Raw genomic sequence first — 25,972 nt, forward strand, 5'->3', positions numbered from 1 at the left:
CCAAATAGGTCAGGTATACAACAAATGGAAACCAGGAGTGCTTGCTAGTCTTCCTTGGCTAAAAAAAAATACTTCTTATGTTGCAGAAAAAGATCATTATCTTTAACAACTCAGAAGAAATGTGGTATGACAAGTGCACATATTACAGCTTACTAAAATTTCAGAATTATTCTATATTACTGTCTGTAACAGTCACTGAACTTTCTTTTCACAAGTAGCAAAATACTCATCGAGTAAAATTTGTTACCTAAGCTTTTGCCAATCAAACTGCAGTGATATAACCTGAAACTGGTATGTAAGTCAACATTTCATTCCTTCATTTGAATTAAACCGGATATAAGCACTGGCAGAAGAGACATAAGATGGCCATGTAAGATGGGTCTTCACAATCTCTCCACCCTGTCACCTCCAACCTCTCTGCAGAGCTAGCATTCCTCTACACAAGTCCTGTGGAAAAGACAGAAGCAGCAAAGAAGTGGATTTACTATTCCCAAGCAATTCGCTGAAGTCTGTGCATGGAAGACCTCATTGTTGGGAAAAACAAAGAAGAAAGGAAAAAAAAAATAAACGACTTTGTTATTTTGCTGTTTTACAATCATAACCAAGTACTAAAAGACAACTTTCAGAAGTTTTATCTTCACACTTTCATCCTCCTAGCCTCATTGCTGGGTCATGCATATGAATTGGCTCGCTTTTCCAATTGTAACAGCAACTCAGGATGCCAACTCACTTACAGGTCTTGAGGTTAGTTGCTTGAAAAAGCAGTCATCTCTCTCTTTTTCTCTATTTCTTTAACATGAAGTGTTTCGGTTTTTTTGTTTCCCTCTTATTTAAAAAGACACAGAAGAGTAGAAGAAAAGAATGGAGAACAGCACACTTTTTATTGGCAGAAGGTTTTGAGCAACAACTGAGGCAGTGAGGACTACAAAAATAGCTGTACTTTGCTCCTAGACATCTTGCATCATATGAAGAAGTAAAACACAGCCATACAAACTTGACAGAGCAGCTTACATTTTATGAATTGAAATCATAAAAACTGTGTATGTGCAAGCAGACATTTAAAACCAGAGCAGTCGAACAATCAAATGAAGCCTATCTATTCCCAATAGTTTCTTTTTTTTCTTCCTTTTTTCTTTCAAAAAGGAACCAACAACAAAATTCCAGGACCGCAAAGACAGCAAATCTACCCTACTGAATTCAAATTCAAAGGCTGCCAAGCTCTACAATTTATACTGTTATGAAATAATCCAAATGCCTTAACGTATCTAAAATATGTATGAACAAATCTCAGCATAAGTATTAGATAACAGAATGATGCAAACTCCTAGATATGTGCAAGGAATCAGTTGAAAAATATTCTCAGGTGAACTACAAATGCTGGACTAGCTTGGCGTGCAGAAGGTGAGCAGTGCTGCCCGCCAATTATTCACCTGTGGGCCTAGTTACAAGTAAGGTTTCATTTTAGGTAACTCGGATAAATGTTTGGAGGACATTACACAGCATTTTCTGCCAGAAAAAAAAAGCCATAGAACCCTTGGCATCATGTGAACAAACACAAAATTAAGACACTTCATGAACAGCTGCTTGCAAAGACCATAAAATCTTCTTAAATGGTCTTAGTTACTTCTGCACCATACACAAATGTATAGAGTCTGGGGTAACAGCCTTCTGTGCTCTTAAGACACTTCCCTTAAGAATGATGGTAGTTCCATGTGTTCAGCAGCAGAAATACAAACACACTTCACAGTGAGTAATGGTATTATCCATCTGAATAAGATATTTCAAATTCTTCTGCAAAGATAAGCACCCTTACACACGGTAGCTTTCTGGAGACAGATACTCTGCTACTGCTTATCCGCTACAGCACCACTATCTACCTTTGGGCACCTTTAGACAAAGCACAACCAGGGGGTAAAAGAAAGTACACCTCCCAAAGAACGGCCCTGCTTCATCCACACAGCTAAAAGCAGTGTTACTGGAACATTTCATTCTGGACATTCTTTATTCACAAAGGTTAAAAAGAAAACAAAACAAAACAGAACAAAAAAAACACCTTTGCCATACTACACCGTAAGCAAGTTAATAATCTGAGGAAAGAAACAAAGCAGCCATTTTTATAGACTACACTCACTTTATGTAGTGAATCATCATTTTCAAGGCATCAGATGCGCAGTAAAGGGAACAGATTAAAGGAAACAAAAACAGTTGGTTACTTGTTGCCCAGTGAATAATACAGAAACTGTCCAGTTTGCAAGCAGAGGTATAGGTTAAGTAGAACAGTTACTCCAAGACGTAGCATCCATCACCTACCTTGTAGAAGAGCTCCATTTCTCTTGAAAAAGGTGCTTCCTGGCCAAATGGGTGGACCTGATGTGCTAAAGGTAATAAGAAATAAGTGTAAAGAAAATCTCATTCACATTAAATAATTATAAGTTACCATTTATATGAATTTCATTTTGTTTTTACTAAAGAAGCTAGTGCAACTTCATGGCGTTTTTGCCTTCAAGCAAGTCTAAAATTTACTTTTAAAAATAGGTTAATTTTATTCAAGATGCATTCTCTTCATAAGAAAAACAATTCAGCACAGCACACACCCACACTCTCATTTAGAGGAAGAAAGAAAAAGGTTATTTGGAATAAATAATAATAAAAAACAAACGAAGTTCAAAATCTTTTCAATTTCTTTCTAAATTCTCAGTACAGCAAATTATATGCCTTTTTTCCATGCCATCCACTAAAACACAGGGAGCTCAGGGTTCAGAGATCAGTCAGAGACCCCAACCAGAGCCACACAGCCCTCATCTCTGTGCTCCACATTCCCCAACCAGCCATGAGGCTGCCCAGTACCACCAGCAGCTCCAGCCATGTGTCTTCATGGCACGCCTGGCTCCATGGAAATAAAGCAAGAACCCCCAGCTGAACACCTTGTTCCTTCCCTAACCAAGCAGATCTGTCTGACAGCCCATCCTCCTGCCAAGCTCAGCACCCCAGGAAAGTGCCTGGCAATGCCTATGAGAAATCATAGGAAAGGTGTTAGAACATTTCTGAGGCAGGTAGAACGGACAGGCTTCCACCGACCTCCCCTATGGTTGGGAAACAGGCTTCCAAATAAGCCCTCTAAGCTTGAAGGCAATCATATGCATTTTACAAAGTTTTTACTGAAGTTACTATCACTAAAGTACATGATCAGTACAGCAGTAATTGCTCTGCTCCCAAATTCTAGCAGAAATTAAAAGCAAGAGACTAAATATCCTTCATTAAGATCAATATAAGGCAACTTTGCCTCTGCAGGCAATCCCCCTTGCCCTTTGCAAAGCCCCACACGCCATTTCTGCTGTTACCTTTGTCCTTTGTCTGCCACTACGAGGCAACAAAATGGAAAGCAGATGCTGTCTGTTGCATTCACGGAATGAGCAAAGTTTTGATAAAATGCCATACATTGAAAAGAAATCCACTATTTTTACAGTCATTCTGCAGAGACTCTTGTGCTAACATACAAAAACTTCAGTGCGTGGCTTGTTTCAATAGTGTTAAAATACAGACCATGAAAGGCTCCACGGCAATTACAGGAGTAATAAAAGCCTTCAATACTCCTGAACAAAAAGGGGAGTTCAAAGACACAGAGAGAGAGACTGAAACGACCAAAAAGAAGTTAAGTAGGCCTACATTCAGAAGCGTTAGAGTGCACTGGGGCGTGCACTTGTCTGAATGCACACGCTCACTTCACAGGGCTTAATATAACCGACTGTTTGCATTTCCTATAGTGAGCGCCAGCTCCTCAAGTGCAGCTCCTCAGCTCACACAAAGGTCAAGGGCTGCTGAGGGCGTTTGTGCTCCTGCAAACAGGCTCGATGCTTTCTATCACGGTGAGTCCAGGGCAATGTGTGGGACAGGAGCCAACAGGCTGTGAGTGGGCAGTGGTGGAGCAGCCCTCTGACTGCACCCTACATAGCCCCCTTCCTGCACACCCTTACTTCACCTGCTGCTGCCTCAGCAACGAGGACTTTCAGCGCTGCACCTCCACGTGTCTTCAAATTCAAACAGTGCTGGTGGAGCTGAAAACTGGAGCAGTGGTAAAAATCCAGGCTGTTGCCTGCTTCTGGGTGGGAGTGGGTTAAAGAGGAGAGGAATAACCATATATTTGAATAGACAAAATGTCTCCACCAAAGAAACAAAGCAATAGTGATTTATCTTATTTTCCAACTTGAAGGCCCAAGGCTCTTTTAAAAAAAACTCCAATCTGATTCAGCACAAACCCGCAAACTGAGGAAATTAACTGCCTTCCCAGGGAAGGAAGCTGAAGAATTCAAGCATGTAAATAACATAGGCAGTGACGGGTTGAGCCTTTCAAACAACCAACTTCTGTGTTTGTGGGGCTTTGTTGGAGTTCAGCTACACCAGATCAGCGCTGGAGAAATCATCTTTCCATTCCCAAACTTTTGTCTATGAAGTCTCAGATGGCATTAATTATTAAAACGCATTTCAAGTTGAGAAATGAGAGTTAAGCTCTCACTTTAATGTGTTCGGAAGCTGCTTCTCCCTGCACCAGATTAAGAAATCATTTTAAAAACTTCATTCTTCTAAAGACCATCTATGATTAAAAAAAAAACACTGGGTCCATCCCAGGCATTTTTCCAAATGAATTGTTCCTTCAGTTTAGTCTGTAAGAGACTGGAGAATCATGACTGCTTCTGCTATAACATAAAAATACGAAACCTGCTTTATGAACTTCAATTTGCAATCAATATGTGCTGTAAGATTAATGCTTATGCAGTTGGCATTACTAACAGCGGAGTTTTTCTCCAACCTGATGAAATAAACACACTGACTGAAGTCAAATTTCATTTCTAATCCATCCCCACAAGACTAGTGAAGAAAGGCAGCTACTGGTTTGAACTACGTTGCTGCAGGAAAATTTGCAACCCGTGAGGGTCTGGACTGACTTAACCTCCCAGCAGCAGACAAGCACAGTGTGCTTCTCTGGGGTTTGGATCAATAGCAAAGAGCTGAAATTGCAAATGAACATCTTGAAAGAACGCTAATTAGTATAGCTAATGGATAAGAGAGTATACAAAAACCTCAACAGTTACCTGTCAAGGACCATTGGTTTGATTTGTAGAAAACACGGTCACTTGAAGCATACCCTCAGTCAAAGGAACACCGCAGAGTGCAGCAGCATTTGTTGCAGAGGCACCAATTTGCTGCAAATGCCTACAGTGACAAGTGGGCCTGGATTTCTGCTGGAAGCAGTCATCCCTCTGGAGACTCAACCAGCAGGAACCCTCAGTGCTGCAGGGCCAGCATAGGAAGCTGCCTCAACCAGAAGGGTAGCAGGGATGCTGTGAAGGAAAGCTTTTCCATCAGAAAATGCTGCTTTGCTGAAACGTGAAACAATCCAGGGTTTGGGCACAGCTTTGCTAGGAGCTGCCTGGCCACTCCCGGGCACACAGAAATCACCCCATGCACGAGCCCCTTACTTGCACTACCAAAGGCACATGTTTATGAGATCACTGAAAGGTGCGCAAGATTCAAGGGACTTAAAAAAGGGAATGTATAACCTTTGTCTTCTGGAATTCATATTAGAGCAAGGGGACAGTAGTTCCCAAAGCCAAGCAAAAACTAAAACAAAAAATAAAGTCAGAGTATGAATTCTCTTTAACAGTTGCAGCATTTCACAAACATGCCAAAATCCCTCACAGGCCTCTATGTCAGAAAGGTTCGATTAGAAAGATTTTAAAACCCCAAACAACTGAAAACTCAAAAGAAATTCAATTCTGTAGGACTGTACACCACAATTAAGGGCTGATGAAAACACAGAGACAGCAAATAGAGAGCAGTGCATTTGCTCCTGGCCCGTCCACAGTGCAATGGGAGGCAGAGGGAGAGCACAGAAGGGGTAACCAAACAGTGTGCCCAGCAAATGCCTTGCAAAGATGAGTGACTGAAGCAACTCTACACCTAGGCCAAGGCACAAGCTTTGTGAAAAGCTGTGGTGGGAAGAAACGCAACTCTCCCCCTATTGAGCAGCACAGCGACACCTGAGGAGAGACGGGAGAAATCAGCTCATGGCTGCTCCTTGCCTAGGGCTGGTAGCACTTTCAACTCAGTAGTGGAACTGAATCTCCCACGAGTGAAGGCACTGCTGCAGGGCCTTCATCGCCAAACCATTCCACAGCTAAATTCCTCACTGCAGATTCACATGCACTTCTGACAACCAGTGAGTTGAAGGTGCCCAAGGAGGGCACCTAACTTAGAAACAAACAAGTTGCCTCGTCAAAGCAACCAGCAAAGCCTCTTGTGGGCTGGGAAACCCACTTACAAAAGCTTCTGAAAAGCCAAAAAAAAAAAAAACCAAAAAAACCCAATCATTCTCACATTCAAAATAGCAATAGGTGTTCTTGTCTGTCTGGAATCCATGAAACCCTGCATCATTTGCAGCAGGGAATGTTGCTCTTGGAGTGTGTGTTCAGCTCCAGAAGCGAGATGGACTCAGCCTACAGCCAGAAGGTGCTAATGGACTCCCAGCCAAGCCACAAGGCTCTGATGCGTACCAATTCTTGAGAAGTCAGCTTTGGATGAAGAGCTAACTGAGACAAAAACATCGGAAGAATGTTTTTCTGGGAATACAGTATCCTTTGGTGCTTCAAGGTGAGCAGCACTTCTTCAGGCCAGACAACCTAGGTTCTCCAGTGGTCAATGGGAAAGCAGAGAGGCGCAGCCCTTGTGCTGCTAGAATGCCTCCAGTGCTCCTCAGTTCCTCAGTCCCTGCAGTATTACCAAATCACACTCAGCATTCTGCCCAGCCTGGATGTCCGTGCTGGGCTGCGTCTTCTAGGAGCTGGTACCTACCCAGTGCTGCAGGGAGGCCTCGGTGCTGCGCATCTGGCTGCGCTGCAGTTACAATGAAGCATCTGCCACTCGCATTACCAATTTTGAGCAATAGGGAAGCATTTATATACTGCTGCACCTCTAACACTGCATTTTGTTAACAAGGAAGAAGCCTGCACAATCCCTGCCAGCAGCTCGCTGGCAGTTAATATCACAATTAGCTATCGCCTGGCAACAGTCAAGCAAGCTTCCTCTCAAATCAAAGGGGAAAAAAACCCTGCCAAACTGGGCTAATGACAATACATAAAAAATAACTGGAAGGGACGCATTAAGGTATTTCCTGATTTTAATGAAACCTGACTACTTTAGAAATATTAAAAATACAAACCCATTGCTCTATCCTCTCAGATTTTCCGTAACTGACACTACATTATTCTTAAGAAGATTTATGAATTCACTATACCAGTTTTTAATTTATGAAGACTGATCTAATATTCTGGTAATGCTCGTCTTCCCTCTGCACTTCAGGCTTTTGTTGTCTCTCGGTATCTCTCACTGCGACAGGCGGCATGGAGACTTTCAGTTCCTGGATGGAGCTTCTCCTGGTTCCCCCAGGGTGCATAACACATTTGTGAGTGAATAATAAAGATTCTGATCTCTTGCACACTCTAAATGAGTTTTCTATATGTCAGGACTGCCAGAGGGATTACATCTAAATTTTTATTAAAGACAAAAGAAAAGTTGCACAGGAAAGCTATTCACAAATGAAACACCTGAAAATAAAATATAATGTTACTTTGTGAAGGATAAAGTGGAAAGTTGGCCAGATCTTTGCATTCCTCAAATAGCCAAAGCCATTCTCCTGCCACTATCTTCACTTAATATAAGTAATTAAGCAAACAAGTAGAAAAGGAAAAACAGGAATTAAAAAACAACTCATTTTTTAGATGTGGGATGAAAAGAGTGATGCCTGTTCTCAAGAAAAATATGGCCATGTGTTCTTTGGAGTCCATCGATGACTTGGCTGTGGGGTTTAAGGGACCATTCTCACTGCTGAAGTGATATATGAAGCCTTCTCATCCCTTAGTGAGACTGTGGCCTTCAGAAAGAATTTCAGTCTTTCCAGAGAGCTGAGTATGTTGTGTATATATTATATATTATATATTATATATTATATATTATATATTATATATTATATATTATATATTATATATTATATATTATATATTATATATTTGTGGACAACAATGGAAGAATTTCTCTTAAAAGAAATTTAAATAAATAAATAAATAAATAAATCCTTATTTTTACAGAGTTGTTTCAAATATATGGTTATTTGAAGTATGACACAGAGAGAAATACAAGCTTGCCACTAATAATTTGTGCTTAAGTATTTTAACACATTTATTGTGAGCACATTATAATTCTAGGCTGAATAGTAAAATAGGAGAAAGTCCAGATATATTTAGAAATTCATTGGGAAACAACCGTCCCACATTTCAATTAAAACAGATTTGTCTCCAGCGGGAATCAGGAGATGCCGGCTACTGGCCTCAAACTCTCATTCTGCCTCTACCTCTGAAGCATGCTGTGACTCCAGGCAAGTCACTTCCTTATTCCTCAGTTTTATTTTTCTTCTTTTGGGAAGAGCAGAAATACATCCTTACCAACACAGCCTGCACACATCTGGGAGGAATAAAGAACGTTAAGTAACAAGATGTTAGATGAGGAAAAAGTCTTTTGAAGTGCATGCAACTAAAGAAGGAACAAGACAGCACATTTCTACTAGAGGACAGGTTGTTATTTTCCCCTGTTTTCCTCATTTTCAAGTAAGGAAAAACACTGCAGGTCACTTCACATACTGTAAGGCTGTCTCTCTCCTTAATCCACAACTGTTGTTACCTGGCTCCTAGGCCATTTATCACTGGATGGAATCCCAATGGTAGTTGGCTGGGAAACCTGACAGCTGCACACAGCTGCCCATGTGCTACGAAGCATGCCTGCACCAGCTCATGCAGGCATGGCAGGCCAGTTCCTAAAGCCCAGGTGATTCCAACTGTGGACAGCTAGCGACCTTGAGACCGCTGCGGGCCTGGCCTCCTTTGGACTGCAGCTGCATGAAATGCTGATCTGCTCAGTGGAGAGAAGTCTGGCTCTCTTCTATTCTACAAAACCAGAAAGTAAGCACTCTGGTATTCTGATTACAAGCTTTGTCTGATGCAAAACAAGAGAGGGGAAGAAGACCTTAACTTGCAATTTGATATGAAGAGTCTATTCAGAGTTAATGCTAAAAAATCAAACGAGGCTTTGGAGAACTTTGATGCATTGGAGCAACTGAGCCACCAGCCATGCACACCAAATACAATCACTCTCCCAGTCTGAAACCCATCAAAATTTAACACAGCCTAAGATGGCTCAATTTACTTCTGTTACTCTGGTGTTCTATTTATTACAGTTGCACAATTTCAGCAGCTCTGCCGGCACACCTGTCTGGATTTCACAGTTATTTCTGTGTCAGGCTCCCTCTTATATTTCCACCCATTGCGCGACCACGGCCCATCCATCAGTCAGACATGAGATAAACAACAGACACATCTCTGCTAAGAACAGCTTGTCTTCCACCAGTGAGAACAGGCTTCTTGTTAAACACAATGATGTACCTCGAATATGCACAAAGTCATAGACATGGACGCAGCAGAGCAAATCTCCAACAAAACAGAAATAGATGGCAAAAAGAAAGAGGTCTTCAAGTCCCCCACTCAAAACGTTTCATGCCACTTGCTGAAATTCTTATTTATCTGCTGTGGTGTGATTCCTCATTCCATCAATTTAAGTACCAGCAAAACTCAAAACCAAGCATGACCCGCAAGCTGCTGCCAATATGAACTCCCCTCTATCACTTACTCAAAGCCAAGGCGCTTACCAGCAGAAATTTTCCATACTTGGTCTTTCTCATTAATCTTGAATGAATGTGGTTCAGGCGATTCAGAACTAATCTGGCTTCTGGAATTACAGAAGCAGAGGACAAAACGAATGTTTAACCTCTCCCCTGGAACACTTAACCTCTCCCAGATGCTGAGGGTATTTTTCCCAGGGAAGCTTAATATGCTCAGAGGCTCCGCAGCATGGCACGCTCCTCTGCAGCAGTGATGTGTGGCACTGGGCAGCGCAACACACTGCTTGATGCACATATCAAAAAGTTAGGCAAACATGGAAAAAGTGATTATAATATTAATAATAAAGAGAAGTTGAGCGCTCACATATTTGGAGAGCCCCAATTACTTCAAGTTTTTGATTGTACTTCTTCATGTGTATTGGCTACAAGAGCCCTGCATTCAGTGGTCACAGACTTCTCCTATCCCTTAGAAGATAAATGCTTGAGGACTGCACTGCACGATGTGCGAAGTGCTCAAAAGCTCAAGGATACACACAGTTTGTGGGTGCTTCTATCATCAGCACACAAGTTCAACGTATAAACTTCAAGTTATCCTTAGATACACAACTTTGGAAAGGAACTGCTAAGGCACAAAAAATGAGTATGTTTCACTCATTCACACTCCTGTGATCATTCAGTTTGAAGAACCCCCATAAGGTCAGTAGGCCAAGTCAGAGCAGGGACATTCAGCTCCCAGCCCCTGCTGACCCCTGACTGGGAGTTGCATAGGACTTGTGCTTCCCAGATCTCCGCTTGCTACCCCACTCTGTCCTCCAAACCAACTGCACTCTACTTACTTCCACAGCAGCAACAACCATGGCATCCAACCCCCAGTATCTTCTGCTGAAGATTTTCAAAGCAGAGCTATGAAATAATGCATTTCACACATTCTGCAGATTTAACAGTAAACAAATACTCAAAGGACTTCATTTTTACTCATTTTTAAATTATCTTTAGCCACTTTCATCTTGGCAAAAAATAAACCTCCCACCTGTAATAGGAAATAACATTGAGAGTGCATCTTTATCCCTAATTCTTAACTCTCAGAACAGCTGTTCAGCCTGTTGAGAATAGTAACACTATACTTAACAGCTCTGTAATAATTTTCTCAAGTTATAATTTAACCTGCACAAATGAAGAAACTGATCAAGGAAAAGAAAAGCTGACCTTTCTGTGATTTATAGCAACAACTTACACATCTACTTTTAAGCCAGCAATTCTTTGTATGACAGATGAAGTTGAATCTTTACCAAGGAGACTATTTTTCCAGAAAATGTCTTATAGTACTGCTGTTTCAACAAATCTCAGCTTTCTCAGTGGAATCTGGTGATCTGGTCTATGCTTTCCTCCATTGGCTGCTTCTTCTCATTTGTTTGCATAGAAATTGAAAGTGACCCAGTAAGATATAGCTTCAACACTCTGTTCTTCACTCTGGAATTTGCAGGAGACAAAGCAGAGGTAGAGCAATAAAGGCTGCATGAGGAAAGATAGAAGTGATCATGACACATACTATCAGATAGGTTTCTATGAGATATCGGTTTCTAAATCTCTGCATTATCAGCTGCAATTTCATGTAGGGAAGGCTGGAAAAAAAATTGTCACAAACATGAAAAAAGCCACGAACCTGCAAGTAGCTTAATTTACTACTTCCATATGGTATAGTTAGACAGCAGTTTGGCAATGATCTTGTAGGAAAACACAGAGCCTAGAGAGAAAGTCTAGGGCATTTATTCTCTCTTGATAAAACTCAAGATAAGTTGAAAAAACAAAGGCCAGCACGACAATTTAGTGATCCTCTGTGCGCCTTGCTCAACAGACTTGGTTTAACAGGAGATTTAACTCTCCTGGATTAGCCTAGATGTTCTGCAAGCTCTACCTGCTTGTGGGCAGCCCCGAAAAGGGGGTATTTTACCAGTGAAGAGCAACATCTCTGTGGGCACCAAAAGAAGCTGTTAAGGATGGCCAAGGTTATGTCAGCTACTGTGCAATTCTCCTTCCAATTGATTCAGTATCTGCCATGTGGTTGCAAAAAAAACACCTCATTAGTATTAACTAGCAAAAATATGTTCATGAGTGTATCTGCACTCCTACTCTCTCTCTGTAATTAATCCCCGGAGTAAAGCTGTTCCTCAGATCACCTCAAATATAGAAAATCAATGAGTTAGATTACAGGAAACAATTAATTATGGTTCACTGGTGTTTAGAAAATGACACTGACACCCTGACATCTCCAGATAGCGTTTGTGCCCTCTAAAGCAGCAAATCACAGAAAGTAACAAACCCTGCTCTTCAGATATCAGATGACCTCAAGCTCGCTCATTCTAGTGAAATGACCCTAATCAGTCATAAATGAATGGGACATAACCTTTTAAACATTAAAGACACAATTAATTTAGAGAGCATCCATTCACTACAACCAATTAAGGAAAAATATTTTCTTCACACATTAATGTAACTTCTGACAAACCATGAGGGGAAAAAATGGAATAAGCTGCTCTGCCATACACCATTCCAGCTAATTCTCATGCTAGTGACTTCATTCATAATCAAGTCTCTTCTACTCAGTCATACATAGCTGAATTTTCCAGCCAACACAGAAACAGCTGTAAGCAAACACTCATGAACTGGAAAGCAGCAAGTCTGTCCCTGTGCAGTCTTGACCCTCCAGCTGTCTGCCATGAGATGCATCCAGCAGTGCTGCGGCTCTCGGCTCAGCTGCAGCACACTGAGCCATCAGATCCTTTTGGGAAATCCCTGAGCCTTGATTTTACGTCACAAAAAAGTAGGAAGTGATGCAGGGTGTGAGCAGAAATTGTTGTCATCTCAGTGGACCCTTCATCCCTTTGCTTTCCTACTCATCATATGAGGACCTGCCACTCTCTTGTCATTGCTAACCTCTGCCTGAATCTCTCCTCTCTTGAATACCTTTTGGGTTTTATTAATGTCTCCATTTCAGAAAGTTTATGGCTAATGTGTAGAGCCTTTAGCATCTCAGCACGCAAGGACTTTACATCTAAAGCCTTATTAAGCCAATCAGACAAATCCCATCAACAGTAGGAGAGCTTGTGTTTCTCCCCAAATCCCCATTCTCGCTTTTTGTGTGGGAACTCCAGCGGTGGGCTCACCCCTCGGACTCTTCTCTTTTATTGGAGGGTGCCTGGAATAGGCTGTGAGCATAAAAAGCACCAGGCCACATTCACTAGGTTATATGAGAACAGCACAGCAAAACAAAGCCTGAAATGGACAAAATACAGCATTTAACTAGTGCTTTGGATGAGAATTAAAATGCCTGTATACAAAAAAGTCCAAGAAAACAGCTCACCTCCATAAACAGTAAGCAGAAATTCCTGTTTTGATTCTTATGCATGGAGAAAAATATTCCCCACAAATGAAAGGGAGATTTATGCAAGCACTATGCTGCTCTCCAGCCGTGCCCAAGTGGAAAGATGATGCCTGCTGACCTCAGTGCCACGTGAGATGACAGCTTTAAGAATCTGCCTGTGAAAGCACACTGAACAAGGATTGGTGTGAAAAGCAGCAGTACAGGGACCCAGGAGCAAGGCAGCATTCACTACTTCATTCTGAGACACTCCCCTTGACTAGTGGGCACAGTAAACTGAAAGCAGCACTTTCAAGCCTGCCTACCTGGGTTTTTCATTCTGAGAAGCCTCACTGAAAAGGAAAAAGAAGGCTGATAACAGAAAAAAACATGATCCCTGCACACTGAGTACAAGCCAGCTCAAGAGAAACACCTTCTGTCTTGAGAAGGGTAGGAAGATTCACCACACAGTCTCGCAGTCACTTAATATACTACACAGAAAAAAAATCAAATGAAACCCATCATGTCTGTAATTCTCCTCTGAAAACCCCTTTTTAAAATTCTCTTTCGAGATGGAAAGGGAAGGGAAGAGCCTGCTTCTTCTGCTTTCTCCAGGCAAGCTCCAGCCTTCAGCCCTAGAAACTCGTGTGGACGGTGGGTGCTTTCAGCAAGACAGCACAGCTCCACGCCTGCTGTCTGACAGGAGGCAGTGAAGTCACCTGAGCTGCAGCTCTGCACCAGACAGCAAGTGGCCCTGGGGCTCAGCTCCGCACTAGGGGGTTGCAGGGGGCTGGTGTCTGCCTCATGGTAACCAGCAGAAAAAGTTTCCCAAAAGGAAAGAAAGGAGTTCAATCGGCTTCCCTTCCTTGGCTCTCCTTCTAAAGAATACAAATAAGCTTCCTGAGAAACAACAGGCCTTCTGATGAGCCAGGAGCTTTCCTCTGGTTCTGTTTGTTTATTAAAAACACTTTGATTTTGCAGGAAGAGCTAACAAATGCAACTGGAGAACAACTTAGTTAAAGAACCTTAAAAACCAACAGGACACAGATCTCCTACTTCAGCCACTAAACGGGATTGTCTCACTGGGTTGAGCAAAACTGTTGAATTACTTCCCCAACAAAAGAAAGGCACTCTTAGGTCCCATAATCTCATTTCAAATCCTTTTACCCACTCCCTACTCTTTTTGGCCTTGAAATCAAAATCCTCTTTCAGTAATCTCAGCACTAATTGGTGCCAGCGCTCCAGTTCCTCTTGCCATGCCTTCCTCCCTCCCTCCCATATTGTTCAGGTGCTGAAAAGGATGGTGGGCCAGGGCTCAGCGCCCCTGTAGTGAGCCTGTTTCTGCAAAGTAACTGTTCATAATTAGCAGGAAGCACTGCATCTTTAAATAGCACAGCAAGCACTGCAAGGCTCTGCAGAGCCAAAGGAGCACTCGGGCGCTGCCTGAGAAGCTCCAGGAGCTTGCTGCTGACCTGTAGGCTGGGCATGCTGCTGTTTGGGGCTGGCTGGCCATCTGCAGGCTGGGCATGCTAGTTTTTGGAGCTGGCCATGGGCACCTCCAGCACTGCAGCAATGCTGCAAGCAGCATGGTTTGGTCAGGATGGCAACAAGACAGCCTTTGTTTAAGAAATATTTGAGAATATGAATCCCTGAAAAATGGTAGGAAAAGAGGAGCTTTAAGCAAGCCCACTACTTTCCAGCTAATGATTGCGTTTGCAGGTAGCGTTAGAAGGAAACAAAGACTCCTCTCACCAAGTGCTACCAGTGCACTTTCTGTAACTGGAAACTCCAGTCCTGCGAGGGCATTAAAAACAAACAAAAAAAGCTATCTCCAGTGGATATCCATTTCCAGCAAACCTAAGACTAGCATTAAGCTTTGATTCAGGAAAAATAAACCAAAGGCTTCTAAAGTTCTTCAAGCTGGCAGAATTACATCACAGAGTGTGTGCATCGAGTTTTGACACTGAGATATTATGTAGTGCTGTGTCCTGCCTTGAAGCTGAAGGGCAATGAGGAATGCCATCCGAGGAACCTAGACTGGCTGCATCGCACCCCCAAGCAGTAAGAATGCAATTGCCAGGCTACATCCCCAACCCCATGCACTAATTCATGCCCTCAGGCATCTACAATCAGTATGGTACGAGGAACACCTTAGCAAAGGATAAAACATAACTGACACACTCCTGAAAGATGCACCATGTGCATGGAGCTGAGTCCTGCAGCAGCCGGCACGACAACACAAGGTCTCACTGGACGTAGGGAACCCACTGGTGCAACAAGACAGCCCCAGAGGCTTCTGTGAAAAAAGGTGTACAGCCTGGTTGTCACTGGGGAAGAAAGCACAAGCTGTTACTTCAGGTATCCTCTGCAGACAGTGTGGGTATGCAACAAGCACAAGAAAAGACCATGTGATTTATTTCCAATCACAGAAATGGACAGCAGGCTTGAGCAGAATGCTGAAGTTCCCAGTGATTCTTCATTTGCCCATAGCTCGAGATCAGCGAGTGCCTTAGTGGCTTTCAACATAAGATTGTGGAGTAAGGAGGTTCAGCTTTGTGTACACTCCTGCCCTATGAACATTAAAATACCCAACCAAAAAGCAACCCCTGGCACAGCTCCTTGCTGAAGCAACAGTGTTCCATATCAGCTGGAACAGGAGCATTTGTATTTCCCATCTCTGGAAAATGCCATCTGCAGCCCCTGCGTACAGGACCTGTCGCTCACTCCTGTTCGCCTCTGTGTCAGAAACTGGAGGCGAAACGCTCTCCACAGGTCATCCAATTCTGCTTTCTGCCAACAGAAAACTCCTTCCCATGGCCCATTTTCTGAGATTTTATTGAGTCTGCTTCTCAGTACTTCGCCAGATGGATTTCAAATAATTTCCTTTAAGAGATTAATTCAGCTAATAAATTCATTATTTGCGCCTGCTCAGTGACCAAGATAGGCCAGAGCCTGTTTGTTTGTTTTCTCCTCACAGTGGTGAGTTTTCCACCCGAGTGTCTAAGTCCATTCACAACATCGATATGGCAGAGCCAGGGAGACATCCCCATGAAAACTGAGCTCCTGCCTTCACAGAGGGATTCCAATAACTTGCTTGTTTCACCAAAACGACCGTTCTTCTCTGTTGAAGTGAAGTGAGCAAGCAGCCAGCACCAGCCCATGCCCACAGCCCCAGAGACTCCTAGGATGTGCTTGCCCATTTCGGTGCAGTTCCAACTCCCATGCCAGCCCAGTATTAGCAAATAATTAAGTTAGAGAATAATTAGATTAGGAATAGCCCTACTGACACTGCACTTGAGTACAAAGATGCAGTTATTAAACTGTGCCATGCACATCAGCCTACTCTCCACCAGGCTCATAAGGGCTAGGGAATCACCAAGTTATGGCAGGCTCCTCCCTTCCCATATGCAGCTTTACCTGGCACTGAAAAACTTTTCTACCGCATGGAAGTGACTCAAGAACATGGGTCTGCAAGTCACAAAATCCTTACAGCAGCTTTAGAACACTTACCTGCCAAAATGCACCTAAATGGTACCTCCATGCTCTTCTGTACAGAAACATTTGGGAGTGAAATAAGCCATAATTTTCCTATCACAGCACTGGGCCATCTGACCAGCCTCAGGAAGATGACAGCTCAGTAACACATGCAGAGCGAGCTCCTAAACCTCTTGTTACAGAGTTATCAGAGTTATAACTTACTGCCATTTCTTCTCAAAGCAGAGACCACTTCTAGCATTTACAGCAGAAATTTCCAATTTCTTTCTCCCTAAATATCAGCAATGCTATTTCTACCTCTGAAGTGAAAAGCAGCAAAAGAAAGCAGTGAAAGAAAGATCTACACTGCTTGAGCAATACTGCTGATTATGGCTCCTCAACTATCATGGAATAAACGTGTTTGTATAAAGTCTTCCTTTTATATTATGCTATACTAGCAAGTAGAAAAATGAAAGCTGACTGTTCCAGAAGTTTTGTTTGTTATTAATTCCCTTAAGTCTAGAAAATGATTTCATTTTAATTAATTGTTTTATTTATTTTTTTAATCTCATGAGAAAAAATGGTCGTCTTCATCTTTCATATGCAAAACAGCTAACCAAAGAACCATTTTTCATACAGAAAATGAACTCCAATTAATAGAAATTTTAAGTACTTGGGGAGCTGCTATGAATTCTGCCATGGATCAGACAGCTGGCTGGAAAAAAAATCTCTTTTCAGGAAAGTTACATAATTAAAAGTAACCCAATTTTTTAATTTTTTTTGGATATTTTTCTCCACCTGCTAATCCCAATAAAACATAAAAATAAATGAAACCCAATTTGCTAAATCTAGATCTCTCCCTGCACACGGGGAGCTGCACCCTGTACAACCAACCACCTGGCACAAATTCCCAATGCTCCATCTTCAGTATCTGCACTGCTACACAATTAAGTTTCTGCAAATTTCACATACTCCAGCTTAAGAAACACCAACAAACAGAGATTAAAATCTAGAATGATATAAAATTCTAGACACTGGAATTCAAATGCCAAAGGAGTCTGTTCTGATCACCACAGCTTTTCAAACAAATCTTAGGAAGCTTTCCAAGTAGCTGGTAATTACTGTTCAAACAGGATTTCTTTTAGAAGGCTATACAATAAAATCATGATGAAAATAGCTACAGAAAAAAGCAGCGAGAGGTATACAGCTCTGCAAAATTTATAGAGCCCAAGCAGACAACAGAAAACCATCAGGGAAGTCAAAATCACCAGCACAAACCCTGACAGCAGCAGCAAGGGGAAACGGGCTGTAAACAAATGCAAAGATCAGCCCCAGCTGCAGGGAGCTGGACACCGGCTGCTACCTTCAGAAGGAGAACACTAATAAACTACAGCTATTCCTCTTTCACAAATGAAGTCCATGTAGTACTGACTCTAATACCAAAAATATGTCATACAAGCTAATAAAAAGAAAATTTAACAACTGCACGCATGCCGCAGCAAGCCAAGAAAGAAATGCATTTACATTTGTATTAGCAAGACCCACTGGCTGCGCAATCCCGGATGCCTTAAGAGCAGAGCGATGAAAAATTGCAGTACATAACTGAAACACAACACAAGCCTACAGAGCAAGTTCTGGCAATTAACAGGAGGAGATTGCCAACAAAGCAAAATGATTCAGAGGGAAAAGAAAGGGAAGATCGGTTACAAAGCTCTGATCCATGCTGGTATTTGAGCTGCCTGATCTCTTCACTCCTTCCCTCTTAAAAAGGAAAAAAAGATCTTGAAACCCAGAGATCTAAATTCTGTGCTTTGCAAAGGAGACCCACGCACATCCTGGGCAGCCCCGCAGACTCCAGTGTGGCCATCCTCTGGCAGCCATAAGCAGCCTGCCAACACAGTGAGCTGCTCAGCTGTGTGTGCCGGACATCGCACTGCCTGCACAGACCCACTGCGTGCTGCTCACTGCTTTCTGAGTATTTACACCGTTGTAATGGAAACTGGTTACCTTCAGGAAAATAACACATTCTGTTTGTAAGTGCAAAAGGGAGTAGCTTTTCTGGCAGCCACGATGCCTTTTGACATAAAGCACTCTCAATGTGTATACATGCCTGTGCACTCAAACCCCAGAGGTCTGTCCCTTTATTGCTATATGTGGTCATAGGAAAAAAACAAAAGTCTCAGACTCAAAATGTGGAACCTTATCAAAAGGATAGTAACATCAAAAGCTCCAAGCTGCATGAAACCCACATCTGGCTCGGGGCGGAGCTTCCAGGAATGATGAAAGTTTCCCAGAAAGCCTAAGAAGGGCACAGCAAGGTGCACCTGTGCATGTTACTGCAGCCCAGGCTGGTGTGAAATTTTAGCACGGTGGATTCAGACCCAAACACCTCATGGAGTCCCATGGGCTCATCCAGGCTGCATCTGCGTTTGCTCTGGACATGGTTGTTGAATAAAAGTCCATCTTTTGGAGGGATATTGCTTAGCCCCCCTCCTCCTTTAACTCACATCAAAATAAAGAACATCACGCAGATTTCGTATTTTACAAAGCAGCTTTAGGATTTAGAAACAGAACAAATGCCCTCAGCAACTATACATAGTCCTGCACACAGACAGGCTGCCTTCAGGGCTATCCAAACATTAGGAAACCCGACAGCAGAGTTTTTCAAAATGTATCTAAAATAATCTCTTAATTCTTGTTTATGTTTAAATGTATCAAAATCGCTTGACAGATTTTCTGTAAACAACTACAAGGCTCCCCAAATTAAGTTCAAATATCTGTGAAGCAACGAGGTATAGATAGCCAAGCTGTCACCTTCAGAGATTCATCACAGCTTTACTGAAAAAGCAAAACAAGCCCATCTTAGTTCACAAAGGGAAAGGGGAAAAAACACTTCAGCAGGCCACCACAGCATAAAGCACATCAGAGAAGGGAAAAGCAGTATTCCTCCCCTCAAGTGAACGTGGGAAGGCAGTTTCTCTCTTTTCAGTCACACGGGGCTTTGCTGAGGATGGAAATTTCCCTACTATAATTACCCCACATCCCCCAAAAGAGGGTTTAGATAAGCAGACTTGGTTTTAATGAAACTTTCCTTAAACTTACTTTCTTCCAACAAACAAATAAACAAACATTCTTCTCCAAAATTTATACACAGGCTGTACGTATGTACACTATTCACATGCTGAGACACCATATGTATCCCTGAAAAGGTCTCTCAGCTAATAAAGATTCAAGAAGACTCACCCCCTGAAACTTGTTCTGAGCTTTCTATCTGAAAATAAATATTTACTAAAGAAACAGCTTTCAAGGGAAACTGCCTGCCATTTTAAGATTTAGGGCCATAGGTACTGCAACAAGATACTGGAAAAGCTCCAAGTCTTTAGGATGCATTTTAATAAATCATTTGCAGAAAGGCTGATTGGTACTTTCAAATATATTGGCTCAGGTAAACAGGCAGGGATTATGTGGATACCTGACATGGGCATGAAATGCAACTGCACATTTCCTTTAAAAATACACACAAAACAACTCAGAACACTACTGTGACAAGCCCAGTTCTGCGCATAGGTGCTCCTGTGACTGGCAGATAAGGAGACCAAACAGGATTTTGTTCAGGACGAAGAGCAGCCAGTCTGCAAGGTCTTAAGGCCACCAGCCCTTCCAGAAGCTCAGTATCTCCCACTTGCTGCAAGCTGGCCCCAGAGTCAGGCTGAGGGCCCACCACCTCATTCTGTTTCATACTTTCAATGGATGGCCCAAGGCCAGATGGTTGCCTGGACTCCACAGTGCCACAGTTGTCCACAGTCACACCATGACCAACAGTGAAACAGGACTCTGTCATTTCTGTTTTCATATGCAGAAGTCAAATAATTTCTACTGCTGTAACAATGTATGATTACCAAACGTGATGCTCATGCTGTTCATCACACAGACACTCGCTCCCAAGTCCTAATTTTCAGCTACTAACAATTCTGTGAACTGTTACTGAATCTCATTACACAAGCTTCCCCATCCATGCAACTGCTGAAATTATAAGAGTGGCGCAATGGCCATAAAGGGGATGAAGGCAGAGAGATGAACTGAATGCAACAAAGTGACAGGGGAGAGGGGTACCACTCATCCTCTGCTTTCTGCAGTTCCACACAGCCCACATCACAGCAAGGTCCCCAAACCTTGCAACAGCACACAGAGGGACAGGGCATAGCAGAAAGCCATCTCAGCAGCACGGCTCCCACGTACTTCCAAGTTTCTGCGGTCACCAATTCACAGCTCTACCAACAAGGCTACTGTAACCATTATTCATCAACTGCCCAGAGCTAGAGGGATCTACAAACAACTAAACAAAACACACCCCCTAGACTTTCCTTTTCCCATGAACTGAAGTGGAAATAGCTTGGAATGGTACTATAGATATCTCTAGAGTAAGGCTATATGTATCTACAAAAGGCACAGAAGAGGAGGAAAAAAAGCCTAAAAAGCCAAGTAACCAGGCAGATTACAAATTAAATTGTATGAATTACAATTTAATCCAAGGAGCTGGTGTTTGTGAAGCATCTACTAGAGATGACTGACAGGCTGGGGATGCTGCTTCGCAGTTCTTTACCAAAGGCCTTCAAACACAGCCAAAACAAAGACCTCAAGATCCAAATCTGAAAATATGCAGCAAATGGGAAACAAGAGGTTTGCCTGGGTGAGAAAGAATTGAAAACATCTCAGCTGAGAGGGCTCAGAAGCATTCAAACCATTTTGAGAGGTAGATGCGATGAGAGGATTATTTGTATTTCTACCAGCTGAGCACAAGGGTGCTGCAGAAAGAACGCACGAAACTTTTGTGTCAAAGAGGATGCACTCAATGTTCTATTCTTCTGTTTCTGTCTGTGATCTTCTGCCATCTTCCACAGCTTATCTCCCTGCCCTCAGCCTCCTTTATGTTGTTGTATGGTACAAGATAAATCCTTTTAAAAGGAAAGAGCTGGTCTTGTTTGTTTTACAAAACGACAGCCAATGGGATACATCCATATCACAGAAGTCTACTGGATGGAGAGCTGATCAGAATATGTTAGAAAACAAGTCCTGAACTGGCAAATCCTCAAATATTTATGCACTGAGAGCATTACAGGCATTCACTCAAGCAAAAGTTCTTTTTTCTTTGCTATTCCTGTCTGGCATCAAGCAGAACCAATGTTCTTTAATTTGCCAGAAAACAGACATCAAGCAGCACAGTCTCAAAACACAGATGGATCTTCAAATCAAGACATATTACTGTGTCAGAGGGCATAGCTTGGAACTTGTATTTTTTGTGATCTCTAAACTACAGAAACAGCAAAACAAAATTCCCCAAAGACTCTGCCTTGACACCGCACCAAAGAAGAAAACTCTTTCAGACTCTGTTCAGGAAGTAAAATAACAGGATCGATCATGATAAGAGGCTGTGGCATACACAGAAATATTAGACTGTACTATGGTCAGCTTCATTTCCTACCAAAAGTAAAACGGGTAACAGAGAATTAAAGCTGTGCTTCCAGACCGCAAAGGACTACCAATTAATTTATTCCCCAGGTCCCTTCTAGCAGAGAGACTCTTCCAGTGTTTCAAAGTACTCAATGAATAGGACAAGTTTATTTCGTCAGCTTCCCCAAATAGCCAGAAAAGAGCTTTTCTCATCTCAGAACATAAAGCATACAGAAAAAAAGAGTCCTGGATGATATCCTACAATACATTGCCTCTGATGCAGGTTTAGTTTCAATAAACAATGGTAAAGGCTGAAACCTGTGACAGTTTCAGGGAAGGAGCAGTAAAGTCAAAACCTGCAAAAACTGCAAGAAGTCGTTCCGAGGTACATTTCTAAGCAGATGATCTACAACAGCAGTCTGTGGAGTGTGGGGAAAGAATTTTCATGGCAAGATGACAAATCACCGAAGAGCTAGTAATCAGATACCCTCCAGCAGCCTCTGCTCCAGCCCCACTGGTTGTACCGTTGGTTGAGCCTGAGCCTGAGGTGGAAATGTTTGAGACCTTCTCCCTGGGCAGAACCAGCTTACAGAGATAAAAGTAACAGAAACTTCTTATCAAAGTTTGACCAGTTAAAAAGTTGCACCTTTTTAATACATTTCGGAAGTCAAATGGGGGTTCACAATGCCAAAGCCCCTCTCCCACATGAGCTGCCCAAATGAAGAGCACCCAGCGCCGCATGGCAAATGTGTGTGGCCATGGCTCAACATGCTGTCATTCAGCCCAGCAAGACACATGCACATGGAGTGTGGTTATCTTAGCCTTAATACAAGAAAACCTACAGCACAAAACATTAATTTTACAGTAGCCTGAAGAAATAGTGGTGTTTCACAAACGCCTGTCTGTGGAGAGGCGCAGTTTCTGACACAGAGGCGGTGGGAGGCCCTGCAGCAGCCCCACACCCTCCCCGAATGGCTCCGGCCAGCTGCTGAGCACACAGCAGTGCTGCTTGGCAGCGGGCTTCTTCGGAAGCTGTCATTCAGAGAACACCTATGTTGGCACAGGTCTCTGACTGAAGCGGCACTAATATGGGGCAGAGAATAAAAACATCCTTATCAGATACTGACAGAGGGCAAGGCACCGGAGAGGTGATGAGCATTTATGGAGGAAACATTTCCAGGAAAGCCATCATCTGCAGAAGGCAACAGTGATAAGAGACACTAACCTCAATGAAAAAGAAGCCACCTCCAGTTTTCAAATTCCCAACTGGTGAAGTTTCGTGAGACGTTTGATCACTAGCACACCTCCAAGCACTCTATAAGCCATAAACTTACTCCTGCATCAGCACTTCCAAGAAAGGAAAGGGATCAGATCTAGCAGCAGCACCATTTTCAGCATACATTCTGCAAAGTGACTTTGCACAGAAGGCAGTTGCTGCAGAGGGGCCTCTGCCCACTCCTCATCAATCTCGGTGCTCCCTAAGGGGCTGGGAATCCAGCAGCCTGCTAATGCACAGCACAGTAGCCAGGCTAGCCAAGCAGCTCCTGTGGGACAGGCACACACCAGGACCAGATGCTGGTTCTCAACAGGTAGGCTGGGCAATGCAGGAGAGAAAATGCTCCATGGTTCTCATCTCAGACCTGTTTGCAATTTCACCAGTTAGATGGCAGCTTAGCCCACTGGTTTAGCAAACAGCAATTAGCAAAACAGACTGGAAAAATGACAAGCAGAGAAAAACTCTCTACACATCATACTGTCTATAAAGTAATCTAACCAACATTCCCAGAAGTCATCAAAATCTGCAAAAATATCCTGCATATGTGAAACTAATAATTTCGGTTATTTTACATTTCCTGATAACATTTCTCCTTCTGCTGCTGAAAATAATTTGAGAACTCTCCTGCTGCAACATACTCAGAGAAAAGAAAAATCCATTTCAAGATCTCTGAGCACCACCAAAAGAGAAAAATCACATATACAGTCAAATGAGAGACAGAAAATCAAAGGTAAAACATGCAGATAAAATATCCGGGCGCTGTCTTGCATAGTTACTTAACAAAGTTTGTGTCTATAAATACATTTCAAGGTTGCTATTGCCAACACAACTGTAAATATTTAAAAAGAAACACATCATAGCCCTTGGACTAAGGCACCTATTTTTCCACACCCAGCAGAGAGGTTTTCCTTTATCACAGTGTGTATCAGAGTGTTAGTTCACCCTTGAAATTCCTCATACGTGACATGAAATATGCTTCAATCAGAAAAATTAGAAAAAAACATGCATGATTTTTGATTTTTATACACATCCAATCCAAGCACAAAGAAATAATTTGCATTACTATACGCTTCCTCTTAGAGCTTACTGATAACTTTCTTCACCCTCCAAGAAGCAGAAGCAAACCAGATAACAGCAGCCTGAAGTTCTTTCTTGTGTACAAACACTGCAAGTTTGTTTTTCTTCCCCTTAACTACAGTCTTCTCTCCATGGCTCCCACTGTAATCCAAACTTCCTCGTTGGAGTAAGATATCTAATCTTAATGACACCAGTATAATATTGAGTCAGCCACCTAAACGTGTGGGTCCACATTATCAAACTCCTTCATAAAAGGTCTACTCTGTTGTGTTTATGCAGGATGTTCTACAGGAGCTGTAAAGCTAAATTATCTGCTGGAATTAACTCTGCTCAGAAGAGGAGTGCTTGTGCATTTGGTGACCATCTCGCTTGGGATATTTTTACAATACATTCCCTCATTCCATGCTCAATTCACCCCTAAGCTGCTTATGCAGATACTAAACTGAACATGTGATTAATCTGTGTATCCTTACTCTTCCAAAACATCTGATAAAGACAAGCAATAGGTCGGTTTGCCCCTGTGGGATCGCAGCAACCGATCCTTATAAACCTTGTAATTCTCTCGATTAATCCAGCTCCTAGAGGCGCTCCAATACTGGTGAATCCTCCTATTCCAGATATTTTTCATTCATATCTCAAACACAGTTTCTGTTACCGTGGCCTTCAGCTACATAAGGCTGATGGATAGTGACAAAGCTCTGCCACCCAAGGATTTCTCCAAACCTATCATCTCTGCTATCACAAGAATTTCCCCTGGAATTTGTTACTATGACAATGTTTTGCTCTGGAGATACGACAATGGCAGAGCGGATTTACATTTTTCTTCCCATTACTGAAGTTTTTCTACACATGAGAAAGCAATCACACACATATGGGATTACTGATTTTCCTAAATGCGTGGGGAATGTCCAGCTTCTTGCAAACGTATCAGAAGTATATACCAAAAAATGACTTTGCCATGTACCTGCCAGTAATGAAAAGAATTCAACAGCTACTGATAGCCTGCATCAGTCTTGTGCTGATGCTCCACTGTCACTGGTAGGTGATTAAACAGGTATTTCAGAGGGCCACGGGAAAATTAAGCTGTATTTGACAATGGAACTGCTCAATGATATTCAGCCGAAAACAAGAGCGAGACCCCACGATCTTCCATGCAGAGCAGCTCCCCTGCAAGCACTGCGATCCCCTGCTCCCAGCTAGCTGCATGCGTTTCTGGGGATGTTCTGCTGGGGGCTTAGAAGGGATCGGCATCCCCACACTGTGCACTGCCTGGCCTCGCACTGTTACTTGATGCAGGAGCCTCTGAACAGATCCAAATGGGCACCACTGAAATACTCCTGAAATACAACACAGCCGACGAAGGCAGGCTCTGGAAACAGACCGTGTCCATCCCCACGGTTACAGGCATAACGCCATCATTCACGTTACTCAGCTGAGATCGAGATCGTGGAGGGGGTGGGGGAAAGGAGCAGTGAAAGCCGCTTGGGACGGCGGTCGCGTGGAAAACGTTTCCTAAAGCAGCTGAGAAGCACCGGGCCCACGCTGCGGCTGCCGCCCACTAACAGCCGGCCGGCTCGCCCCAGCGGGGAGCTCATTTCAGAACAGGAGAAAA

The 25,972-nt window shown here is 42.8% G+C and overlaps 1 protein-coding gene across 1 annotated transcript in view; it reads right to left on the reverse strand.

Moving 5' to 3' along the window:
• FOXN3 (forkhead box N3) overlaps positions 1 to 25,972 on the reverse strand; it is a 110,049-nt gene that overhangs the window by 62,368 nt on the left and 21,709 nt on the right. The window contains exons 2-3 of the mRNA XM_019616132.2: positions 3,342 to 3,454; positions 2,311 to 2,375 (exon numbers count right to left, since the gene is read on the reverse strand). Coding sequence (XP_019471677.1) covers positions 2,311 to 2,375; positions 3,342 to 3,454 — 178 coding nt within the window. The remainder of the gene's footprint in view (positions 1 to 2,310; positions 2,376 to 3,341; positions 3,455 to 25,972) is intronic.

Source organism: Meleagris gallopavo, chromosome 5 (assembly GCF_000146605.3).
Source record: "Meleagris gallopavo isolate NT-WF06-2002-E0010 breed Aviagen turkey brand Nicholas breeding stock chromosome 5, Turkey_5.1, whole genome shotgun sequence".
Lineage (NCBI taxonomy): Eukaryota > Metazoa > Chordata > Aves > Galliformes > Phasianidae > Meleagris > Meleagris gallopavo.